Source organism: Plecotus auritus (assembly GCF_963455305.1).
Source record: "Plecotus auritus genome assembly, chromosome: 6".
NCBI classification, from domain to species: Eukaryota; Metazoa; Chordata; class Mammalia; order Chiroptera; family Vespertilionidae; genus Plecotus; species Plecotus auritus.
The window spans coordinates 82443572-82466021 of record NC_137773.1 but is presented as its reverse complement, the minus strand read 5'-3'; the positions used below and the strand labels follow the sequence as shown (position 1 = coordinate 82466021).

General features: G+C 56.4%; 1 protein-coding gene across 12 annotated transcripts; it reads right to left on the bottom strand.

Annotated features, from left to right (window-relative positions):
• Positions 1 to 115: 115 nt before the first annotated feature.
• On the bottom strand, positions 116 to 22035 carry ABCA7 (ATP binding cassette subfamily A member 7). Of its 12 annotated transcripts, none has more exons than XM_080674711.1 (46): positions 21991 to 22035; positions 20823 to 21022; positions 20642 to 20735; positions 20324 to 20465; positions 20124 to 20236; positions 19907 to 19983; positions 19486 to 19566; positions 19048 to 19252; positions 18828 to 18967; positions 18505 to 18621; positions 18082 to 18249; positions 17700 to 17917; positions 16915 to 17091; positions 16006 to 16585; positions 15724 to 15925; positions 15364 to 15474; positions 14979 to 15150; positions 14543 to 14674; positions 14304 to 14443; positions 13935 to 14072; positions 11728 to 11912; positions 11565 to 11637; positions 11032 to 11234; positions 10772 to 10832; positions 10503 to 10607; positions 10264 to 10418; positions 9950 to 10074; positions 9772 to 9870; positions 9348 to 9635; positions 9119 to 9151; positions 8810 to 8987; positions 8554 to 8723; positions 8103 to 8280; positions 7758 to 7873; positions 7312 to 7480; positions 7101 to 7224; positions 6599 to 6728; positions 6406 to 6526; positions 6269 to 6331; positions 5327 to 5433; positions 4998 to 5139; positions 2498 to 2632; positions 2310 to 2413; positions 1886 to 1978; positions 938 to 1178; positions 117 to 829 (listed from the first exon to the last, which is right to left on the bottom strand). In XM_080674711.1, the coding sequence occupies exons 2-46, from the start codon at positions 20886 to 20888 to the stop codon at positions 674 to 676; spliced, it is 6627 nt and encodes a 2208-aa protein (XP_080530837.1). In that variant the 5' UTR covers positions 20889 to 21022; positions 21991 to 22035; the 3' UTR covers positions 117 to 673. The 12 variants fall into 12 exon arrangements, 11 of the variants coding, with proteins under 11 accessions (XP_080530836.1, XP_080530841.1, XP_080530835.1 ...); XM_080674712.1 differs by having other exon boundaries at positions 7312 to 7456; XM_080674713.1 differs by having other exon boundaries at positions 6406 to 6728; positions 7312 to 7456; positions 16006 to 16227; positions 16363 to 16585.
• Between the last annotated feature and the right edge of the window lie 415 nt (positions 22036 to 22450).

The window sequence follows — 22450 nt, the reverse complement described above, 5'->3', positions numbered from 1 at the left end:
ACAGGGCATGTGGCTGTAGCTCCTATGCCAAACCCGGCTCTCTAGGCCCAGGCCCATCTGCACACCCAGCCTAGAAATCCCTTCTTTCCAACACTCATTGCTCTGGGGGCCAAGACCAGGTGGCAAGGGCAGGCTGGCTAGCTGGCGAGCTTCTGGCCTGGGCAGAAAGCCTGAGGTCCTGATGTCCCAGCCCCCTGCCCCCCACTGGACTTCTCTAAGCTGTTCTGGACATTCCCACGCCCTGACCTCACGCCCACTTCATGGCCAGGCACTCACTGGTACTGTCCTCAGTCACAAGACCCATGTGGGCACTAGGGACTCTGGGACTAGTGTCCAGGTTCTATGAAGCCCACATAAAACCCGCTTCCCAGGCCCACCAGAGCCCTTCCCAGCTGGGGGTCCAGGCGGCTGGAGCCGGTTCTCACCTGTGCCCTATGAGTTGCATGTGTCCACAAACCTATGCATGCACACACTCAGGCTGGATCCAGATGAGTGCACAGAGCCATCTGTGGACACACATGCAGCCCAGCACACAGACAGGCGTGCACAGTTTCACAGGATAGCTTCTTTTTATTTCCTCCGGGGGAACAGGCCCTCTGGGAGCCAGCTCCAGGCCCTCTGTCCTGCCTTTGTCACTCCCAGGGCCTCCCTCCAGTCCACAGAGGAGGGAGGCTCATAGCACTGTCTCCGTCATGCTGGGGTCATCCAGGAACTGGGTGATGAGTTTGGGGACCTGTGGGCCTAACCCAGGGTCCACCCCCACTCCTGCTTCCTGGTGATCCTCCTCGGTCTCCTCCTTCCCCTGGTTCTCAGAGAAGTACAGGAATACCTAGCAGGTGGGAAGCCCGAGGGAACAAGAGGGGAAATCAGCTTGAGAGCCCGGCCCCCAGCCCCACCATTGCCTCCAGCGCCCCTGCTCCCCGGGCACTTTGGGCACCTCCTCCAAGGTGGTCTGGCTCACTGAGAAGTCCTCCACGCCCTGCTCTGCCCCATGTGCAGCCAGCTCTTCAAAGACATGCGCTAGGGTGCAGGGCCCTCCTGGTGGCAGCTGGAAGCGCAGGCGACTTCCGTGAGCCTCCCGCAGCTCAGCCCCTGGAAACGCAGCTGCCACGAAGGCCGCCACTGGCTCAGACTTCCCCATGGGCACTCGCAGGGTCAGCATGTGGCCAGCACCAAATCTGGTGGTGAAGGGGGGGTGGTGGTGAAAGTGAAGTGGGGGTGGTATGGTGAAGGGGGGTGGTGGTGAAAGTGAAGTGGGGGTGGTATGGTGAAGGGGGGGTGGTTAAGGGGGTTGGTGGTGAAGGGGGCGTTGTGGGAGGTCATGGGAGATGGGGGGTTGTGAAGGTGGGAGTTGTGGGGATTGGGGGAGGGTGACAACAAACACACCTACTACAGCCCAACCCACCCATCCCACCCTCCTCCTCTCTTCTGGCCCCACCCTCACTGCTAGGCCCCTCTTGACCCCCTACCCAGCACACGTGACCCCACCCCTGCTCCTCCATGTCCTTTAACCAATTAACGGCCACGCGTCCAAAATGGAAACCATCCCCACTGCGTCTATAAACGCTTGTGGTGTACAAAGCGTTAAAATGCTCATCCCTTCTCCAACCCTTCCTCTCCCAAGGCCCCACCTCCACCTGACTCCCCTACTCACCTCACCCTCCTCAACCTCCACCCATGGGCCCACCCTTACCCATAAGACTCCAGCCCACCTAGGTCCTGCCATGCCCCGTCAACATCTCCCCTGGACAGTCCATGACCCTCACCTCCTTACCGCCCCACCTGCTAGAGCCCAGCCAGCCCTAAACTTAGTCTCTCTCTGGCCCCACCCTTCTCTGGCCTCTTCCTGCCCCAACACCAGCCCTTGAGGGCTGACCCAGCTCACCTGCCCTTGAGGTGCTGCGGGCTCCCCAGGCAGTGGAACCGCCCATTCACCATGATGGCCAGGCGCGTACAGAGTGCCTCACACTCCTCCATGCTGTCAGGACCAAGTGCTGTGAGCTCCGGCCAGGCCCAGACCACCTACCCTCCAGGCCTGGACCATGCTTCTACTCTGAACCTGTGCAGCTGGGCCCAGACCACTCAATGCCCGGGTTTGCTGTGTCCTCACACCGGGCCTCGCATCCTCCCCTAGGGTCAGGACCACCCATCCCGTGAATCCCTATGCTCTGAGTGACAGCCTCTCACTGGGGTCTGCCTCTCTCTCCAGAGCCTGGATGGGGTGGGGGTTGTGAAGGTGGGGAGTTGTGGGGGTTGGGGGAGGGTGACTAGACACCTTGACCCACAGCCCTGACTCACGCAGGGCCCACCTGTGCGAGGTGAGCACCACGGAGCGGCCCTTCCGCACCACAGCCAGGAGGCTGTTCCAGAGGAAGCGCCTCGCACTGGGGTCCATGCCGGTGGTTGGCTCATCCTGGGAGGGGCAGGGGTAAGACTCAGTAAGACTGGCCCTGTCCTGCCCGGCCCCACCCTCACCCAGGCCTCCGCACACACACACCAGAAAGACCATTGTCGGATCTCCCACCAGGGCCACAGCTGTTGCCAGTTTCCGCTTGTAGCCGCCACTGTAGGTACCCACGGGCTGGTCGGCGTAATGCTGGAGCCCCAGGTTTGCCAGGCTCAAGCTTACTGTCTGTGGGCAGGCCGGGGGAGGGGAAAGTGTGAATGTGGGAGGACCAATTAAAGTTGCGGGGGGCCAGAGTAAGCAGGGAAGACCAGTTAGCACGGAGGGCCAGAGTTAGCATGGCGGGGGGGGGGGGGCGGGGGGGGCAGGCAGAGTAATTGTGGGGGACCAGAGTCAGAAGGGGGCAGAGTGAATGTGGAGGGACCAGAGTAAGTATGTGGACCCAAGTGAGCAGGGGGGACCAGAGTGAGCCAGGAGGGCTAAAGTGAACTTGGGGGGGGGTGCAGAATGAACAGGGGGGCCAGAATGAGGGTGGGGCCAAAGTTAACAGGAGGATCAGCGTGAGCAAGGTAACCAGAGTGAGAGTGGGGGGCCAATGTAAGGAGGGGACCAGAGTGAATGAAGGGAACCAGAGTGAGCGGGGGGGGGGGGGGGGGGCAGAGTTAATGTGGGTGAGGGAGCCAGAGTGGTGGGTCAGTGGGAGCCAGGGGGATCCCATGTGAATGTGGCAGGGATCAGAGTGAGTGTGAGGGACCAGAGAGAACAGGGGACAAGACTGAGTAGATGAGGCCCCGGCCAGGTAGCTCAGTTGGTTAGAGCATCGTCCCAAAAAAACCATGGTTGTGGGTTCAATACCCGGTGTGGGTACACATAAGAATTAACCATTGAGCTGGTAGAGAAAACTGGTAAATCCCTCCACCGATTTTTGGAATGTTGCTACCTGGGTACATTTTTCTTCTCCTCCTGTAGTTCCAGAGGTAGCTGGTTTGTAGCCAGTACATGGTGCGCTGCTTGCTGGAAAGTTTAGTTTGGGCTCAGTTTGCGGGGGTTGGATGAAGAGTGCTAAAACTATCTTTCCCATAAACACTAGCTGGTTTGCTCAGTGGTTACGTCGTTGGCCTGAAGACTGAAGGGTCACTGGTTCCATTCTGGTCAAGGGCACGTACCTCAGGGTTTTAGGCTTGATTCCCAGCCAGGAGGCAACCAATTAATGTGTCTCTCTCTCTGTATCTCCCCCTCCCTTTCACTCTCGCTAAAAATCACTGGAAAAAAAAATATACTCAGGTGAGGAATAACAAAAAAAAGAACAACTCACAAAACACTGTGGCATCGACAGGCAAAGGCAGAGAAGGGGGATGAGTGGGAAGGAGTCGTCACTCTTGTACTTCAGAGAAGTGCGTTGCACCAAGCATATGGGGAAATGTAATTCCTCAGGGAGGTAGGCGTGGTAGCAGGTGGATTCATTCTTTTTTAAAAAATATATATTTTTATTGATTTCAGAGAGGAAGTGTGAGGGGGAGAGAGATAGAAACATCAATGATGAGAGATAATCATTGACTGGCTGCTTCCTGCACACCCCCTACTGGGGATCAAGCCTGCAACCCAGGCATGTGCCCTTGACTGGAATTGAACCTGGAACCTTTCAGTCCGCGGGCAGACGCTCTATCCATCGAACCAAACCAGCTAGGGTGTGGATTCATTCTTGCCAGGTATTCATTCCTTAGTGTAGGCATTTGACAGGTATTTATTGATTGCCTACTGTGTACATATTACTGTGCCCTACGATGCCAGATTTCATACTCAAGTTCTGGATTCAAATATTAATAAAATAGACCTTCTCCTCTTAAATAAAGAAGAATCAACTAATGAATACATAAGTAAGTAGAATAACAATTCAATGTTTCTCTCTCTAAAATAAATTCTTAAAAAAGTGAGCAGTGAGAATGGGGGGAACCATGTAAGGAGGGGACCAGAGTGAGTATGGGGGGCAGGACGAGAGTAAATGGGTAGGGGAATGTCCAGCGTGCGCGTTGGGGGGCCAGTGACCTTTGGTGGATCAGAGTGAATGTTGGATGACCAAAGTGAGGGTGGGACCAGGTGGGGGAAGCACAGTGAATGGGTGGAACCTCCTCAGGGCAGGACCAGAGAGAGAATAGGAATGGAGGGGCTAGGGCGAGAATGGGGTAAAGGTAAATAAAGGGGGCAGGAACAGAATGAGAACAGGGTGGGACTGACACCTGGGTTGGGGCCACAGTGAATGAAAGATGGGACCTGACCCAGGGGCAGAAAGGCTCAAAGTTCTCAGTCAGAGGTGGAGTCATGGAGAGAGTGGAGACAGCCACAGACAGGGGAAAAGGGGCAGGTTCTGAGCAGGGGAGGGGGACGTCCCAGAGCAGGGAGCTGGCAGGTGCAGCTTGGATGACAGCAGAAAGCACAGTAGAAAAAGAAAAAAAGAAAGCACAGTAGACCCACACGATTGTAGGAGCTGGGGGAGGATAGAGAGGGCCAGTGGACCTGGGCTCCAGGCATGGCCAAGCAGAGCCAGTGTGGGCAGGGATCCAGAGGTCCCAGTAGAATAAGGGGCAGTGGTCACCTGGACAATCTTGGCCTCGGGGACACCACGCAGGCGTGCAAACAGCTCCAGGTGCTCCCGGCCTGTCAGCAGCTCAAAGATGGCATCTGACTGAGGACAGTAGCCCGTGCGACAGAGCGCTGCGGCTGGTTCCCGAGTCACGCTGAGGATAGAGGACAAGGGGCTCAGGGAACTGGCTAGGCCCCAGGCAAGCTGGGGCAAACACAGGGTCTCATTTACCACCCAAGACCACTCTGTTAAGGGACGATGGTGTCTCCGGGCCCACCCTGTCCATGTTTGGAAGTGTGGAGGCTCACAGCCTGCCCCACCCCTACCCAGAAGCCCCTTACCTGTGGCCTGCCAGCATGACCTCGCCCCTGCTGGGCAGTATGTCCCCAGTCACCATTCGAAATGTGGATGTCTTCCCTGCTCCATTCACGCCCAGCAGCCCAAAACACTGCAATGACACCCACAGAGGGAGTTTGACAAGGCCTCATTTCCCTGTGTCCCAGCACTTCTGATTCTGGGTGGATTTCTAAGTTTCTGTGTGTTGGGCTGTGAGCAAGGAAAACTCCTGGGTGTGTGGGGAGGCAGAAGGCTTTCGCTTAGCAAACAATGGTTGTTGGCACATGGGATGTGTTTAATCAATCCTGGCGCACTGTAGGTATCCTACAGCAATTGCTCCATACATAAAGGGGCACAAGATTTCCAAATATTTCCTGCCAAATGGGGAGTACTCAGGTTGGGTGCACAGTCAGCCCAAGGCGGAGAGGTTGGCTAGCACACAGTAATTACTTCATAAAGGTTACTGGCACATGTGTGGACACCCACTAGGTGCTCAATAATGAATATGCTTGTCCTCAGTAGGGACTTACTAATACCTTATTGCACACAGGAGGGTTCAATAAATGTAAGCATGCAGTAGGTGCTTAATGAGAGTTTGTTGGCTCAAAATAGGAGGTCAAGTGTTGTGCTCAACAGGTAGGTATTCAATAAAGGGCAGTGGGGCCCAGCTGGTGTGGCTCAGTGGCTGAGTGTTGACTATGAACCAGGAGGTCATGGTTTGATTCCTGGTCGGGGCACATGCCCAGGTTTCAGGCTCAATCCTCAGTAGGGGGCATGCAGGAGGCAGCCAATCAATGATTCTCTCTCATCACTGATGTTTCTCTCTCTTCCTCTCTGAAATCAACCAATCAATCAATCAATCAATCAATCAATCAATAAATGGCAGTGGGCGCACAGTAGGGCAATCTCTCACTGAGCCTGCACCAGGACCTCTATTCTGGACTCACCTCACCAGGGGGGATCCCCAAGCATAGACGGTCGACAGCTGGTATCTTCTGCCAGGGATACACCTGGGAGAAGTGCAGGACTCTGAGAAATGTGAGTGGGCCAATGGGAGCCCCCCCACCTAGCACTCTGCACCCACCTTGGTTAGGTCCCGCAGCACCAACACGTCCCCCTGGGTGGCCCCTTCAACCACCCGCTGCCGCTCATGAGCCACATCCTCATCCTCCTTTCCCAGTGGAAGCAGTGGTCTCAGCTTGGGTCTAGGAACAGAGATATCAATGGGCCCAAAGCTGGACCCCAGCCCCTGCCACCCTTCCCTGGTCCCCACTGACTGTGGCAGGAGGCGGGTGCGGTGCTGCAGCAAAAGTGTAAAGAGGAGGAAGAGGGGCCCCTGTATCACCATGGCCAAGAGGTTCTTGCCAACCACCTCCCAGTGCAGGGGTGACTGGAATCGCCTGTCTCCTGTGGGAAGAGGAAGAAGAGACTGGGTCCTTGGAGGGGTTTGGTTTCTGAGCCCCTTTTTATCTAAGTCACCTTAAGTTCTTAAGGGATCAAAAACTGGTTAGGCCACTCAACTGGGGTCTAATTGTTATAGAAAACAATGATATCACCACCTCCCTTATTTATTTTTCACCTCCATTATTTAGGGTTTTAGACTTCTGTGATATAACCCAAGATGGAATTAGCATTTATGGCTGCTTTTCTGAATCTCTAACTTGAGCCAAACTTGGGGCCACCTCAGCCCTCCAGTTCTCTTCCTGGGGTCTGCTGTTTGTCCCTGCCCTGTATAACTGATTCTTGGCTGGCACACCCCACCTGGAGGAAAGCTCTCACCTAAGCGATCAAAGGCATCAGCCATGGCCTGATTCCTCACCATATCGATGAGCCCCCTACCCAAGCAGAAGTGGGGGAAGATAAGGAAAACCTGTTTCAGGATCCGGCTCACTTTCTGCAGTTTCTGCTCAGGGGCAGGAAGGAGGAGGTGGGTCAGGGGCCAAGGCCCCAGCCCCACCCCAGCTTGAGGCCCAGCCTTGCAGAGTCCCACCTGATCAGAGAAGAGCTCAAGCACGAAGGTGGCCATGCTGCCATTGATGCCAATAAATAGGTTGATGCAGGTGAGCACCACGTAGGCAGTGCTGGGCACGGAGAAGAAGAAGGAGGCTGGGTACATGAGTGGTGTGATTGACCAGCTGCAGGGGAGCAACAGGAGTTGCCTGGTAACCACACAGATTGAGGCTGAATAGCCTTGAGAGGAATACATATCTTCTCTCCCATAGTCTGCCTTACAGAACCATATTAATATGAGTTGGGACAAGATGAGCTTTTAAGGCCACCCTGACACCCCACTGAATTAGATCTCACTTGGAGTTACCTCAAACCCCATATTCTTTCTTCTCCTTGGGAGCTACTGCAGAGTCCCATTTCCCTCAATGGTATTGGGGAAGGGAGTGTGGTCAGTTAGAACAGGCCCTGAGGGTATGGGGGCCTCACCCATATAGTAGTAGCAACAGCAGGAGGGCAGGCAGGTTGGCAGGGGCCACATATGCCCTCCGCTGAAAGGCCAGAAATATGAGCACCACGATGCATGCTGGCACCAAGTAGTTACACTGCATAGGAGATGGCAGTTACCCCATCAGTGTGCAAGGTTGGGAGCTACCATCCTTAGCTCTGTAACCCACCCTAACCTCTCTGCATTCTAGGTATCAGGACATGAGGTCCCACAATCCCCAAAACTTCACCCTAGCCATCCTGGACAAGTCCCTGCCCAGAAAGGGCCAGAGGGGCAATGGAGAATAGCAAAAGCTGGGCCCCCACCCCTCTGGGGAGTCCCCGCACCATGTCCCAGAGAAAGTTGCCAAGCCAGTAAAGAGTGGGGGACAGGCCCCCCATGAACTGCAGGTGTTTGGCTCGGGTGACACGCTCCTCAATGAGGACAAGGATGAAGCTGGCCGGGATGAAGGACATAGCGAAGACCACGCAGATGGAGACAAGCACGTCCACTGAGGAGGCCATCCTGGGGGCAGGGGCACATAAGCTGCTCAGGGCAGAGCTGCATTCCATTGGTGGAACCAAGATCCACAGGGCTGGTTCAAGCCATTTTGGGATGAGGGTGGCTGGGTCATTTGGCAGGGAGAGGTTTTACAAATCTCCAGTAAGATAAAGGTTTATGTGATGAGTACACATGGGCCATTGGGGGAGACGTGAGCCCCCCTCCCAAGCCCCTCCCATCACCCAAAATAATAGGGAAACTGAGGTGGGAGAGAATATGCAGGGCACAAAGACTCACAGGGTGGCCTTAGATAGCTGCTCCTTAGTGAGGTTCAGGGGGTGGTTGAGTGTAGTGATACTGTGAGCATGGCGGGTGGGGCCTGGTGGCAGGCGGGCATGTAGAAGTGCATTGTTGGCTCGGTTGACAAAGGCCACCATGGCATGCCAGCCCTTGTTGTTGAACCAGATCTAAGATGGGGTCAGGGCCAAGGGGTAAGGGTGACAAAGTCAGCCCTTCCCCCACTAGCCACCTGTCCACTACCCCCAGTTCCCACCTTGAGGCGGTCCTGAGCATCCAGGCCATGAGCCCATGCTATGAGGTTGTTCAGGATGCGGTCGAGGGCCCCACCAGGTTGGGGGCTCAGCAGCGCACGCAGCTCCTCCAGTGAGCGCCCCACCTCATGCCCTGAGGGTAGGCCCACATCTGGGGCCCCCAAAGAGAAGCCCCCATACCTATGGGACAGTGGGGGCAGGGAGAGGCAGGGTGGGGCAGCTGAGGGCCAGGAAGAATGGGATAGGAGAGCCCACGAGTGGAACAACAGAGGGATGTAGGAAGGGAACCCAAGGCAGAGGCCCCTCCTCACCTGACCTCATTCACCCATTTCTTAGTCTTCAGGCTGAGAGAGAGACAGACAAAAAGAAATGTGAGACAGTGCAAGATGCTGGAGGGTCTGGTGAGACAGTGAAAAGGGGGTTGGGCATGGAGGGCACTCAAGGCCAGGCATCCACCCTGACCTCCCTGTGGACCAGATCACCTCCTTGACCAGAGGACCCACACAACAGCCAGGCACACCAAGTCCTACTGCTGCTCACCCCTGGTGCACTAGGCGTGGGTAGGTCTTGACCAGAAAGTCAGACAGGTTCCGGCCTGTCAGGTTCTGCACAATTTCGCCCGAGCCAGTCAGCGCCTGGGGTGGTGGGGGGCCACCGGCTGCAGCTGGGCAGTTGGGAAGCAGGCGGCGGGTGCCAGGCTGGCTGCACTGGCAGGCAGGGGATGGAAACTCCGGGGTCCAGTTGCCACTGGCCAAGACCTCCGCCACTTCTGTGGGAACCTTGGGCACTGAGAACCAGCAGACGGTAGGCTGCATACACTTGGGGGGCCTGCGGAACGGGGCAGAAGTGTGGGCATGCAGCTTCCGGGGGGGCCGGAACGTGCAGGCTCCCAGGTCCCACTGGCCAGAGCCCAGATAGGGAAGCCGAGGTTAGAAAAGAGCTAGGTCCAGGCTGAGGAACTCACCTTTGGGAGCTGTTATGCAGGTAGGGGTTCTCCAATCCTGCCTCCTCCAGCAGTGCCTCCAGCAGGCGGGCACCCGTGGAGTCCCCTGGAGCATCCTCACTGTTGGGGGTGTGGAGTCAGGGCTGTGTCCACGGGTCCCTGGTCCTCCCACCACCAGCTCCCTCTTCTCTGCACCGACCTGAAGAAGGAAACCTGGGCACCGTACATGCTGGGACTGAGCCGCAGAGCTGGGTAGTACTGGAAAGGCGGCACGATGAGGCTGAATATCAAAGCCAGGGCCACAAACAGGGCAGGCAGCAGGATCTGAAGGACCGGACATTAGCTGCCCTCCCCACCTACCCTCCAGTCTCGCCACACCTTTCCCTGCTCCTACTCTACAACCATCTGTGGCTCCCCAGTGCTTTCAATAAAAGTGTGCAGGGTAGGGGATATGCCTGGGGTTAGGCAGTTGAATTAGGCAGAGTGTCCTCCCTAGTGTCCATCCCGCTTCACCTGTGAGAACAGACCACGGCGGCTACGGAAGGTAAGCAGAAAGCGCTTGAGAAGCAGGGCTCGGAGCTGCTGTCGGGTCAGTGTCCAGCCCTGTACCCGGTCCACGATGTCTGGCCCAGAGACCTGCAGGGGCTGTGTCTCTGGGGCAGAGCCAGCTGTGGGGCATGGGAGGGTCAGTGTTCATGCTATGGGGACTGAGAGAGGCCATGGTGCCACAGGGTCAGGGTGGGGCAACTCACCCAGGTCCTTATCCTCCAGGGCTGACTCCTCTGGCAGAATCCTGAGCCCCTGGGTCACCTTTGGCTGAGTAATGCCTACACAGGGGTGTTGTCTGTGGCGACCATCTGTGGGACCACCAGGGGACAAGGTTAAGGGGGCACAGATGAAGGGGTTCAGGAGTCAGAGATGGAGGTCAGGGTTATGCCTTGGCCAGACTCAGCCAGGAATTGGGACTTGGTATAAAGTGAGGTCCAACTCTGGACCAGTGTTAGGGGTCTAGGACAGAGACCTGCAGCCGCACCCTCTGGGTCTGTGTTCACAGCACAGTCTTCTACCACCTTCAGGAAGATCTGGGGAGACAGAATAGGGGGCTCAAAGCCTGAAGACCCACAGAAGGGAGCCAGGGACTCAAGACCCTCCCATCCTCAGTTTCTCCAAGGAACTCCAAGTCTCCAGGCATCCACCAGTGCCCTGCCTCCTCCCTGGAGTGCTTGCTGTAGATAAGCAGACTCCTCCTCATTCCAGGCAGCCCTCCCCCAGCAACCGCACCTCCTCGAGGCTGGTGTCAGAGATCCCATAGCCAGCCAGCCCCAGCTCCCCCAGTCGCTGGTCCAGCTCATGGAAGAGTTTGGCGAAGCTGCCATCCAGGGCACCCCCATAGGGCAGCACCAGCACCAGCTCATGTGATAGGTCCTCGACCACCTGTGCCCCAGGCACCTGGTGCTGCACCACTGCCAGCAGGTGGGGTGTACCTGGGTGAGCAGGGGGGCGTATCAGGGGCCCTGGCAAGGTGGGCAGCCCTGGCTCCTGCCTCACCCCTCTCATCCCAGCCTCCCTGGGGAAGGGACTTGGGTGACTCACAAGGGCCTGAGCCTGTGGACAGAGGAGATCAGGGTTAAGCTCCGGAGGGCAGGATTTGATCTGGGATCAGAGCTGGAGTTCACCCAAGGTCAGAGGTCAGAGGTTTCTGGGATCAGCCCAGGGTCAGGGGTCCAGTCTGGGGTCATAAAGCCCTGTTGTCCTGAACCAAGCCACTGCCACCCACTGGCTCCTCCCTCTGGTTCTCCTACCCCAGCCCTCACCAGCCCTGCTGCCATGGCTGCCCAGCTCCCTCTCCTGCCTGGCATCCACGCTGTCCTTCAAGTCAGTGTCACCCTGCAGGCAGAGGGGCACCAATTGACATGGCCTTTGGGGCTGGATACAGCCATCAGGGGTTTGGGGTCTAAGGTCAGCCCCAGCCCTTACCTTTGTGCTGGTGGCCAGGGACTGGGGACACTTTGCCAGCCTCAGGTAGTAGCCAGATCCCAAGTGATGGCGCAGGAAGAGTGGGGAGCCACAGCAGCATAAGCGGCCACCTGCCACCACTGCTATCCGGTCTCCCAATAGCTCCGCCTCATCCAGGTGGTGGGTAGAAAGGATCAGTGTGCGACCTGGGCATAGGAACCCAACATACATGTATCATCAGGTCATCCGGTCTTTGCCTATGTTGTAGCCTCTGACAAGAATTGCCTGTTGCCAAAACCAGTTTGGCTCAGTGGATAGAGTGTCGGCCTGCGGACTGAAGGGTCCCGGGTTCGATTCCGGTCAAGGGCATGTACCTTGGTTGTGGGCACATCCCCAGTGGGAGGTGTGCAGGAGGCAGCTGATCGATGTTTCTCTCTCATCGATGTTTCTAGCTCTCTATCTCTCTCCCTTCCTCTCTGTAAAATAGCAATAAAATATATTAAAAAAAAAAAAAAAAAAAGAATTGCCTGCCCCATGTGGCAAACTCTTACTCATCTCTCAAAACCCCATCCCTGCCCGCCAGCATGGCTCTGAGTGGTTGAGCGTTGACCTGTGAACCAGGAGATCACAGTTCAATTCCCCGTCAGGTTACATGCCCGGGTTGTGGGTTCGATCCCCACTGTGGGGCATGTAGAAGGCAGCCGATCAACGATTCTCTCTCATCATTGATGTTTCTATCTCTCTCTCCCTCTCCCTTCCTCTCTCTAAAAGCATTAATAAAAACATTTAAAAACAAAACAAACAAACAAAATTCATCCCTAACACTTCCTCCTGAGTAGCCTTTTCTCCTTGTCAGAAACCTTTTTTTAAAAATATATATATTTTATTGATATTTTACAGAGAGGAAGGGAGAGGGATAGAGAGCTAGAAACATCGATGAGAGAGAAACATCGATCAGCTGTCTCCTGCACACCTCCCACTGGGGATGTGCCCGCAACCAAGGTACATGCCCTTGACCGGAATCGAACCCGGGACCCTTCAGTCCGCAAGCCGACGCTCTATCCACTGAGCCAAACCGGTTTCGGCCTCAGAAACCTTTTTAAATATATATATTTTTTTTTTGATTTCAGAGAAGAAGGGAGAGGGAGAGAGAGATTGAAACATCAATGATGAGAATCATTGATTGGCTGCCTGTGCACCCCTACTGGGGATCAACCCCGCAACCCAGGCATGTGCCCTTAACTAGAATTGAACCTGGGATCCTTCAGTCCTCAGGCTGACGTTCTATCCACTGAGCCAAAGCAGCCAGGGCTTTTGTGAGAATTTTTATAAGCCTTTATTTGAGCCAAACTGAGGACATATGCCAGGGAGTTTGCCAGGGAACAAGAACTCAAATGTTCCTCTCCTATTTTTTAGTCAAGCTAGTTTGCCAGTCGGCAAAGCCTTTGAAGATATCCGGTTAAATTATGCTAAGTGAAATAAGCCAGTCAATGAAAGAAAAATGCCACATGATCTCACTCATTTGTGGATAATAAAAAACATAAACTGATGAACAAAAAGATAGATACAGAGGCAGTAAAGCATCAAACAGACTGTCAAATTACAGCAGGAAGGTTAGGGAGAGGTGGGGGAAATAGGAGATCTACCGAAGGACTTATATGCATGCATATAAGAGTAACCAACGGATGCAAAACATTGGGGGGTGAGGGCATGTATGGGAGTGGGGTGGGGGGGGCAATGGTAAGATATGTACACATATAATACCTTAATAAAAACATATATAAAAGAAAAAAAAAAGATATGCGGTTAAAACTTCACACCCTTGCCCGGGCCAGTTTGGCTCAGTGGATAGAGTGTTGACCTGTGGACTGAAAGGTCCTACGTTCGGTTCTGGTCAAGGGCACATGCCCAGGTTGCGGGCTCAATCCCCAGTGGGGGGTGTGCAGGAGGCAGCTGATCAGTGACTCTCTAATCATTGATGTTTCTATCTCTCGCCCTCTCCTTTCCTCTCTGGGGTCAATAAAAATATATTAACAAACAAAAACACTTTGCACCCTTACTTGTTGCTAGGGCAGACAATGAAGAAAAATGCCACTAAAAAAACACACCAAAAAAACAAAACAAAACAAACAAACCACTTCAAGCAGCAACCCACAGAGAAAAAGCAGAAACCTTTTTCTGGCCCCTCACACAGAATCCAGGAGAACCTGTGCTGCCCCAACTTTTACCTTCCCGGTATTTAAGCAGCAGCTCCCAAATGTTGCGACGGGAAGCAGGGTCCACACCAGCTGTAGGCTCATCCAGGATAACGACTTGGGAGCCACCCACAAAAGCAATGGCCACTGAGAGCTTTCGTTGCATCCCTCCTGGGCAGGGATAAGGGCGTGGATTTCAGCATGACCCCCCTCCCCCCGCCACCGACCGCCTTGAACAGTGCTGCCTCCCCTTTCCCCACCCACCTTGACCTCAGCACCTGGCTTATTCTGGGTGCCCAGATCTCCTCTGGCTTCCTAGTACCCTTGGATAAAGTCCCAGCCCCCTCTCCAGCCTCATCTCCACCAACCTGACCTGGAGGTTCCTCCCCAGGCTGGGCTCACCTGAGAGGTGGCGTGTCTGTGCATGCCGCTTGGGGACAAGTCCTACATCCTGCAGCAGATGGTCCTGTTCTGGGCCCACGGCAGCCGCACTCAGACCCTTCAACCGACCGTAGAACCAGATGTGCTCGTCCACAGTCAGCCTGCAGCCACAGACAAAAACAGTGGCCACCATAACAGGCAGGGTCTTAGAGAACACCCAGCCCCTCCCTCTGTTATACCCCAGGCCTCTCAGGACTCACATGTCAAACAGCACATTGTACTGAGGGCAGACGCCCAGGTGGGGCCGGATGGCTGCCATGTTGGACTGAACGTTATGGCCCAGGACATAGGCGGAGCCACCAGTGGGTGGGAAGAGGCCACTCAGGATGGACCTGCGGGTGCAGGGGTCTCAGAGCATCTGTTCCTTCAAAAGTGGAAATTGAGGCCCCCAAAGAAGGGGCACCAGCATTTATGGAGCACCTATTGCATGCCCAGACCAAGGTGGAGTTATATCTCTATTTTATAGTAGGGAAACTGAGGACCAAAGAAAATACTTGTTACCTGCCTATCATGCACCCAAAGTGATCTGGGGGTCACACTCCCAATGCAGAGATAGGAACCTTCTGGCCCCAGATGCCTTCACGTTAATCAGATACGCAAACAGGCCCCGGGGAGGAAGGGGGGGTGGCCACTCACAGTGTGGTTGTCTTGCCAGCACCGTTGTGGCCCAGGAAGGCGGTGATGTGGTTCTGGTAGAAGTCCAGGCTGAGCCCGCAGAGGGCCGGTGTTGGGTTGCCAGGAAAACGCTTCTCTAGGCCCCGTAGGGAGACCCCTGGAATCAGGCCAGACGGAGCCTCTTCTACCAGCTCTGGGGAAAGAGGGCAGTCAGCGGTGGGAGCCTTGGGCAGTCATTAGAACCTGTCTGTATAGTCAGGGACCTGTCAGGCTCCAGTTTATAGGAGTGAGGGAAGCCCCCAGGGATGTGGAGAGCTGAAGATGCCCAGAGATTGGGATCTGATTGGGTTTTGGAGGGGCCTTAGGGTCTAGCTGGGGAAGCAGCTATTAAGGCTTGTTTTCTCACCCTGTGGGTCCTGCCAGGTTGGGGGCAGGTCAGAACTTTTGAGGGGTTTAGGCCCAAACCAGTAGCTCCTCCGAAAGGGAAAGTTCCACGGTTCAGGGATCCCATACTGGCCTGGGGGGAGCAGTGCTCAGTTATCCTTTGAGCCTCATTCCCCTGGAGTATTCCTGGCATTCAGGAAAGGAGGTGACTAGGAGACCCCACCCTCCTTCCCCAGGCTGTCCTCAAATGCAGCCACCTGTGTGCATGTGTCAGGAAGCCCCACCCTCACACCTTGGAGTTCCCATCCTGAGCAGACCCGCCCCTCAGCCCAGTCTCCCTGGTACAGGTGTGTAGTCAGGAGTCCCTACTCATAGAGTCCACCTGGGCACACAGTCTCCAGGTACCAAGTGGTGAGACCGTAGAGCACGGCATCCAGCAGCAGAAGGCCCGAGACCTGGGCCAGGCTGAAGACATCAGCTGCAGGCCCAGTGCCCATGTTGTGCCACTGTGCGCCCTCGCCTTGCTCCTCCAGCAGCGCCAGGCTCTCACAGCCAAAGCCAAAGGCCACAGGTGATAGAATGCTCTGCGGGTGGGGGAAGAGGCAGGTGGGTCAGAGAGTGAATGCAGCTACCATCCTACGCCTCACCCCGGCCCAGCTCTCACCATGGCCACGCGGCCGCCCGCGGGCAGCTGGTCCCTCCAGGCCACGCACAGCACATAGGGCAGGTAGAGCACGAAGTACAGGAGGCCCCCGCAGGCGGCTGCCAGGTTGGCATGGGAGAAGAAGACGCTCAGCAAGAAGCTCTGGACCACCGTGGCCACAGCGAAGGCCGCCAAGAACAAGAAGAGGACGACTGGGTGGCTATAGGGGAGGATGTCCCCAAGCTGCAGGAGACAAAGGGGACTCAATGAGACCCGGATTTGCCCAGGGGTACGCAGCCACACAAGGCTCCTCCTGCCTGCTACCCTCCTCTGCGTGCACACCCCCACTCTGCAGCCAGGAAGACATGGCACCCCCACCTTGAGTACCATCACGAGCAGTGCGGTGCTGAGAAGGAAGGGCCCAAGGCAGCTGAGGAACCAGCCCAGCCACAGCACAGCACCACTGAGTCCCATAGCGTGCATGGTATAGCGCAGCCGCGTCTCCTTCTCCCGCACCAGGGCCTTCACTGTCAGTGACACTGAGTAGATCCAGGCCAGTGTCAGGAAGAGTGGCAGCGACCGGCTCAGTACACGCAGGAACCTGGAGCAGCAGGGGTGGAGGCTGGAGACCCTGTGCAGCCCCCATCTGACACGATGGTTCCCACCCCACGATCATAAGGCATAGGCAGCTATGGTCATTTGTCCTCTTAACCTCGGACCCTTCAGTCAGCCTAAGGGTCCCAGCTGTCAGCACAGGCCACATTCTCTCTGTGCCAGGGGACCCCTGTTCTTCCTCTACAGGTCTCTGGGGGTGGCCCACCTAAGCCAGCTATTCACAGCCTTGACTTCATGAATGTTCCAAATGGAGACCAGCTCCCACCTGAGACCTGGTATCTGCAGCTGGGGAATGCGTGGGGAGGGGGCACGCACCCATCATCCACATAGCACGGGTAGGGCATCTGCTGCAGGTAGAGGCTGGCACGGGGAGCACTGCCACTGAGCACACGCACTGCCGCATGCTCCAGCAGGTCCTGCAGGTACACGAAGCCACCCCACACATAGCGCAGGTCTGCCAGGGGGTCAGCGGCCGGGCCAGGGTCCCAAAACCTGCAACAAGGGGCACAGTAGTTGCCTGTAGGGACCAGCTGGAAACACCACCCTCCACCCCGTGCCCATTTTACAAATTCCGTTCTGTCCACACCCACAGGCTCAACTACAGGCCTGGCCAGGCCTGCTACCCAATTGTCCCACACCCCCTCCCATTTACCACAGAAGCCAAGGCATTGAGCCCACCCACCAACCCCTTCAGCAGGCCCATTACACAACCTAGGCCCCGCCCACCATGGACCCCAATTGGTCTAAGGCAGTGGTCGGCAAACTGCGGCTCGCGAGCCACATGCGGCTCTTTGGCCCCTTGAGTGTGGCTCTTCCACAAAATACCACGTGCGGGCGTGCATGTACAGTGCGATTGAAACTTCGTGGCCCATGCGCAGAAGTCGGTTTTCGGCTCTCAAAAGAAATTTCAATCGTTGTATTGTTGATATTTGGCTCTGTTGACTAATGAGTTTGCCGACCACTGGTCTAAGGAATCAATCAGACTCTGCCTGCCTGGTCTCTAATGGGGGATGGGGGATGGGGGATAGACAATGGGTGGAATGCCCTGGCCTCACCCATCATGATCTTGGTCCCACCCCCACACGTGGCCACACTCCCACCTGTCCCTGATCTTATTGGTTTTGACGACATTGTCAATGTCCATGCGGATCTTGATGCGCATGTGGCCTGGGCCGGGGAGCTCCCCTTCGTCTGGGGAATCCTTGGGGCCCAGGAAGACAACACCTGCCCAGAAGCGGTGCTCGGCAAGCAGCTCCAGAGCCCGCTCTACCAGGGCCGCCTCCGAGGGTGCTGCCTCCAGCTTGTCCAGGGTCACACACTGGAGAGGGTACAAGGCCTGGGTCAGAGGGGCCCTGGTCCTGTCCTGGGCCTCGGGGCTGAGCCGAGCTTTCTCCCAAGGCAGGGCCCACCCCTCCAGCAGATCCCCCACAGGACAGGCTAGTTCTCCCCTCAAAACAGTTTCCCATGTGGATGGACCCTCACCTCCATAGCACGGCCCAGTATGCCCACCAGATGCTCCACATCTGCATAAGCTTCCTGCCAGCTATAGCCACCGCTATAGGGATCCAGAAAAGCTCGAAGAGCCTCCACCTGGTGCAGGCCTCTGGGTCCTGGCTGCCTCTTTCCTTTGTTCTGAATTTGCAGGAGCCTCTGGGGAATGGCAGGGGAACGTGGCGGTGTGCATGGGGCACTCCTTGTCTTCTTACCCCTCTTCCCATCCCTGGGGCCTGTCCTCAACATGGAGGTCACATCGCACCTCCTCACCCTTGCCCAGGAGGCCTTGACCTGTCCTTTGCTATCAACTAATTATTGGGGGGCGGGGCCTCAGCGTAACTCTTTCTCAGCAGGGGGTGATAAGACTGGGGAGGCTGTAGATAAATCTGCCACCCTCCATTGTGGACCCACCTGCAGTATGGCTATATTTGCACTGTCATTCATGAAATTGAAGAGCTGGGGTCCCAGCACCCCCCACACCTCCTGGACATCCTTCAATAGAGTCAGCTCCTGGAAGGTCCGGTTCACCTGGGGGAGGCAGGAGCCCAGATCAATGCCATGCTCACCCATTCACGACCCATTTTCTAACAGAGGACCCCCGTCTACTTCTTTCTCCTCCACTTTGCTCCATCCTGTGCCTTTGAGCACTGGCACATGCCTCCCAGGGCCTTCTCTCAGGCCTGGCCCTCATCCCCTGAGCTGAGGGCGGGACCAGGGACCCCTCCCACCCTAACCTGTGCCATGAGCTGCCGAGTGAAGGGTGTGTCAGGTGCAAACAGCAGTTTCCCCAGGACCAGTGGCTTCAGGCGCCTCCAGAGCAGGTGGGACAGTGGGTGCATGTCCAGGATCCCCATCAGCTCAGCACAGGCAGGGCCTGGTCAGAGGTGCCATGAGGCCATGCTCCCACACCCACACTCCACTTCCCAAACTGGGAAACCAAGGTCAATCACTCACTCAGGCCATGGTCAGGTAGGGCTGGCTCCTGCATCACCAACTCCTTCAGATCACCGGCCTCATACCTGTTGAGGGAGGGGCCCCTAGGGACTCTAGGCCCCTTGTCACCACAGAGGGCTTCTAACACTGCTTCCAGGGGGCCACCTGTCGGCCGAGGTCTCCGCAATAGTGCCTGAAGCTCTGCCAGGCTGGGCAGCACCAGGATCTGGAGAGAGGTCACCAGAGGGTGCTGGCAGTCCTCCCTCCAGCACAGTCCCACTGCCAATCCTTAGCCAGGGCAGGGCACCCCACCAGAAGCACCTTCTCCCCCTTTTTCTGCCCAAATTCCCCCAAAAAACCTTACCCAAGGTGAGTACCCAGGACTACCCTGTCACCTCCCCATCTGGCAGCCTGCCCCACTAGTTTCCTGCATGGGGTGGAGGATGAGGGGCCTCTTACTTGCTGGGCCAGGTCCTCTGCTGCTTCCACAAAGCTGCCCACTGACTCTTGGCCTTGGTCCAGCAGAGACCTCAGGGACTCCTGGGAAGAAAGATAACAGGGTGACAACAACCTTGTTTGAGGTTTCACTAGAGGGCACTTTGCCAGGCAGTTTATACTATGGGTACAGACCCCATTTTATAAATGGGGAAACTGAGGCTCCAAGAGGCACTTGGACTTGCTCAAGGTCTCAAAGCCTAGAGTCCACCACCATGCCAGACACAGCCTGTCCAGGTCCCAGGGACAGCCCAGACAAAAGTCTGGAGGCTGGAATCAACTGCCCTGGGAGGGAGGGAGTCATCTGGCCCAGAACGGGGCAGTGCCGGGACTTCCTGAGGGCAGTGTCTCAGAGTTGGCCACATTTCACCCAGCCCCACCTCACCCCTCGCAGCAGTGTTCCCAGCAGCTCAGTAGCCAGGGATGGTCTCTCCTGCAGCTGATCACTTGACTGAGGCCAGACTGTAGGAGGCACACAGGAAGCACAAGGGTTAGGCAATGTTTAGCCTGAAACATCATGCCTCCACCTGTGCCCATTTCATAGCCAGGCAGGTGGAGGCTCCGAGCTCAGCACCACCTACCAGAAGACCCTGGCCTCCCACCTGCTCCTAGTGCAGTCTTTAACTTGGGTATCAGCTTCCCCAGGCTGGCCAGCATCCTGTGGGCCCTGGGGCTCCCGAGGATAGCACGGACATCTGCCAGGAGCCTGGAGACCCTGGGGACACAGAGAGGGCGGGAAGCAGGGACTCAGTAGGCATCCCCACACCCACCAGTGGCCTCCACACCCACAGCGATTGCTCACAGGGAGTCGTTAAAGTTGTTGAGGACACCTGGCTCCTCACTGGGCATGTGCCGCGGGAAGCAGGTGTTGTTCAGGTTGCAGATGAGACCCTGGAGCCAGGGTACGGTGCCTGCAGAGGGCAGCGGCTTGCTGGGGAAGTGGCCTGCGGGAATGCCAGGTGTTAAGGGCCTTGTCAGAGTCCTCACCATGATCCCACTCAGCCATTTATTGGGTGCTGGGTCTGTGCTCTCTGGTGTTTGCTCACTGGGGCCCCTGTGCATAGGGTGACTCCCTTGCCTCCCCCGCTACCAAAGCACCTGGACCCTGGAGGGGGCTTACATTCATGCTGCTCCAATGGGGGGTGGGAAGAGCGGACAGCCACCAGGATTAAGAAGAGAAAGAGAGGCCACAACAACTCCACCAGGAGCTGGATCTGGGGTAGACAGAACAAGCAGGACAGTGGGGAACAGTGGGGAGCGCTTGGGCCGTACCCAACCTGTCCTAAATGCCCGGGCGTTACCGGTTGTCTCTTGCGATACAGGAAATTCTTCCAAAGCAGCAGCATCAGCTGTGTCCAGAAGGCCATGGTGGAAACAGACAGGAGACAGGACCGAGGGGTCAGACTGAAGATGTGCTGTGCAGCTGCGGGCAACTCCCTGTCCCTCTCGGAACTTCATTTCTCTATTCCATTGTGCAGAATTTCTGGACATCTGCTTAGAGCTAGGCAAACAGTAAGCACTTATTAAAGTGTTTACTCCCCGAAGGGAACCAATGGGAGCCCTGCATCAGATGTCATCCTTACACCTGATTGGTTGCCAGGGCTGTCACTCTCTGCAGTGCAGCTGGTGTCGAAAAGGCTATCAACTAATTATTGGGGGGCGGGGCCTCAGCGTAACTCTTTCATCACCAGCCTCTACCATAAGTCCACTTGAGGGCCTCCAGATCCTGGCCTCCAACCTTATCCTTGACCAGGGGAAGGATTCCCGCCCCCTCTCCCCAATGATTATAGCAAAGTATTTACTGTGAACATTTTACACGCCTGGCTGGAAGAGGGGGCAGTTCAGGAGCCCAGAGACAGGCAGTCATCCAGCTGGAGGCCGGACCCCAGCTCTACCTACCCCTCATGTATTATTTACCGCTCAGAAGACCCCCCAAGATCTAGAAAATGGGTTAGGAGAAGGGACAGTGATGGAGGCTCTTGGAACCAGTGATCCTGACCCCATCACTTGCTTGGAATTGTCCAGCTCTGGCCTACTTCATTACTGTACAGATGGGGAAACTGAGGTCGCCAGGGGGACAAGGAGTTGCTACAGCCCACATACAAAGGGGCTGCAGGTGTACCTCCGACCCCACTCTAGAACTCTCCTTTACGTAAAATGGGATCTCGGGGAGCGGCCTCAGTTTCTCCATTGGTAAATCGGGGAAAGGTTTGGAGGGGTTCTAACGAGGAAAGGGGCTGCAGGTGTACGTTGGCCAAGCCCCTCTCAGATGAGTCTAATGTCCAAATTCCCCCTTAAAAATTAATGGCCAATTCTGCCGTCCCCCAGTACTCATCCGCAGGGAGCGAAGGTGAGTGAGAGTCTGGACTCCGCCTGCACCCCCTAATTCTCAGGGAACCTGCCTTCGTACCACCCATCCCCACACCCGCACCCTCTTGGGGCTTTCCTCTCTCTCCGGGACCCTCTCACCGTTCCAGCCCCCAGCGTTAGCCTCCTTCCCTCACCCAACAGCAGACATGAAAGCACGGCCCTTTAAAGAAAAGGCCCCCTCGCGGCCCGGGGCCCTGAACTTTTGGTGCCAGCACCTGGTGCGCCCTCCCCTCCCCACCTCCTGCCCCCGCAGTGCCTGGCCCTGTCTCCACCCACTGCTATTGGCTGCCGAACCGCCACTCACTGACTGGGCCAGCGGGAGCGCCGCGCTCCGAGGAAGTAGGTGGGGTCACCGCAGGGCCTCGCGGAGCCGGTTTTCTTAAAAGGACCGGTTTTCTAAAAAAAGACCTCTCGCCTCTTGCTGCGTCACTGTGAGGTGCGGCGGCTGCAGGCTTACCTTACCCGGGCCGGCCTCCGCACACGCCGGCTGGGCTGCATAGCAGCCTGCAATACCGCAGCTCCCGCACGCAGGAGACCACTTTCTCCCCACTCTCCCCGG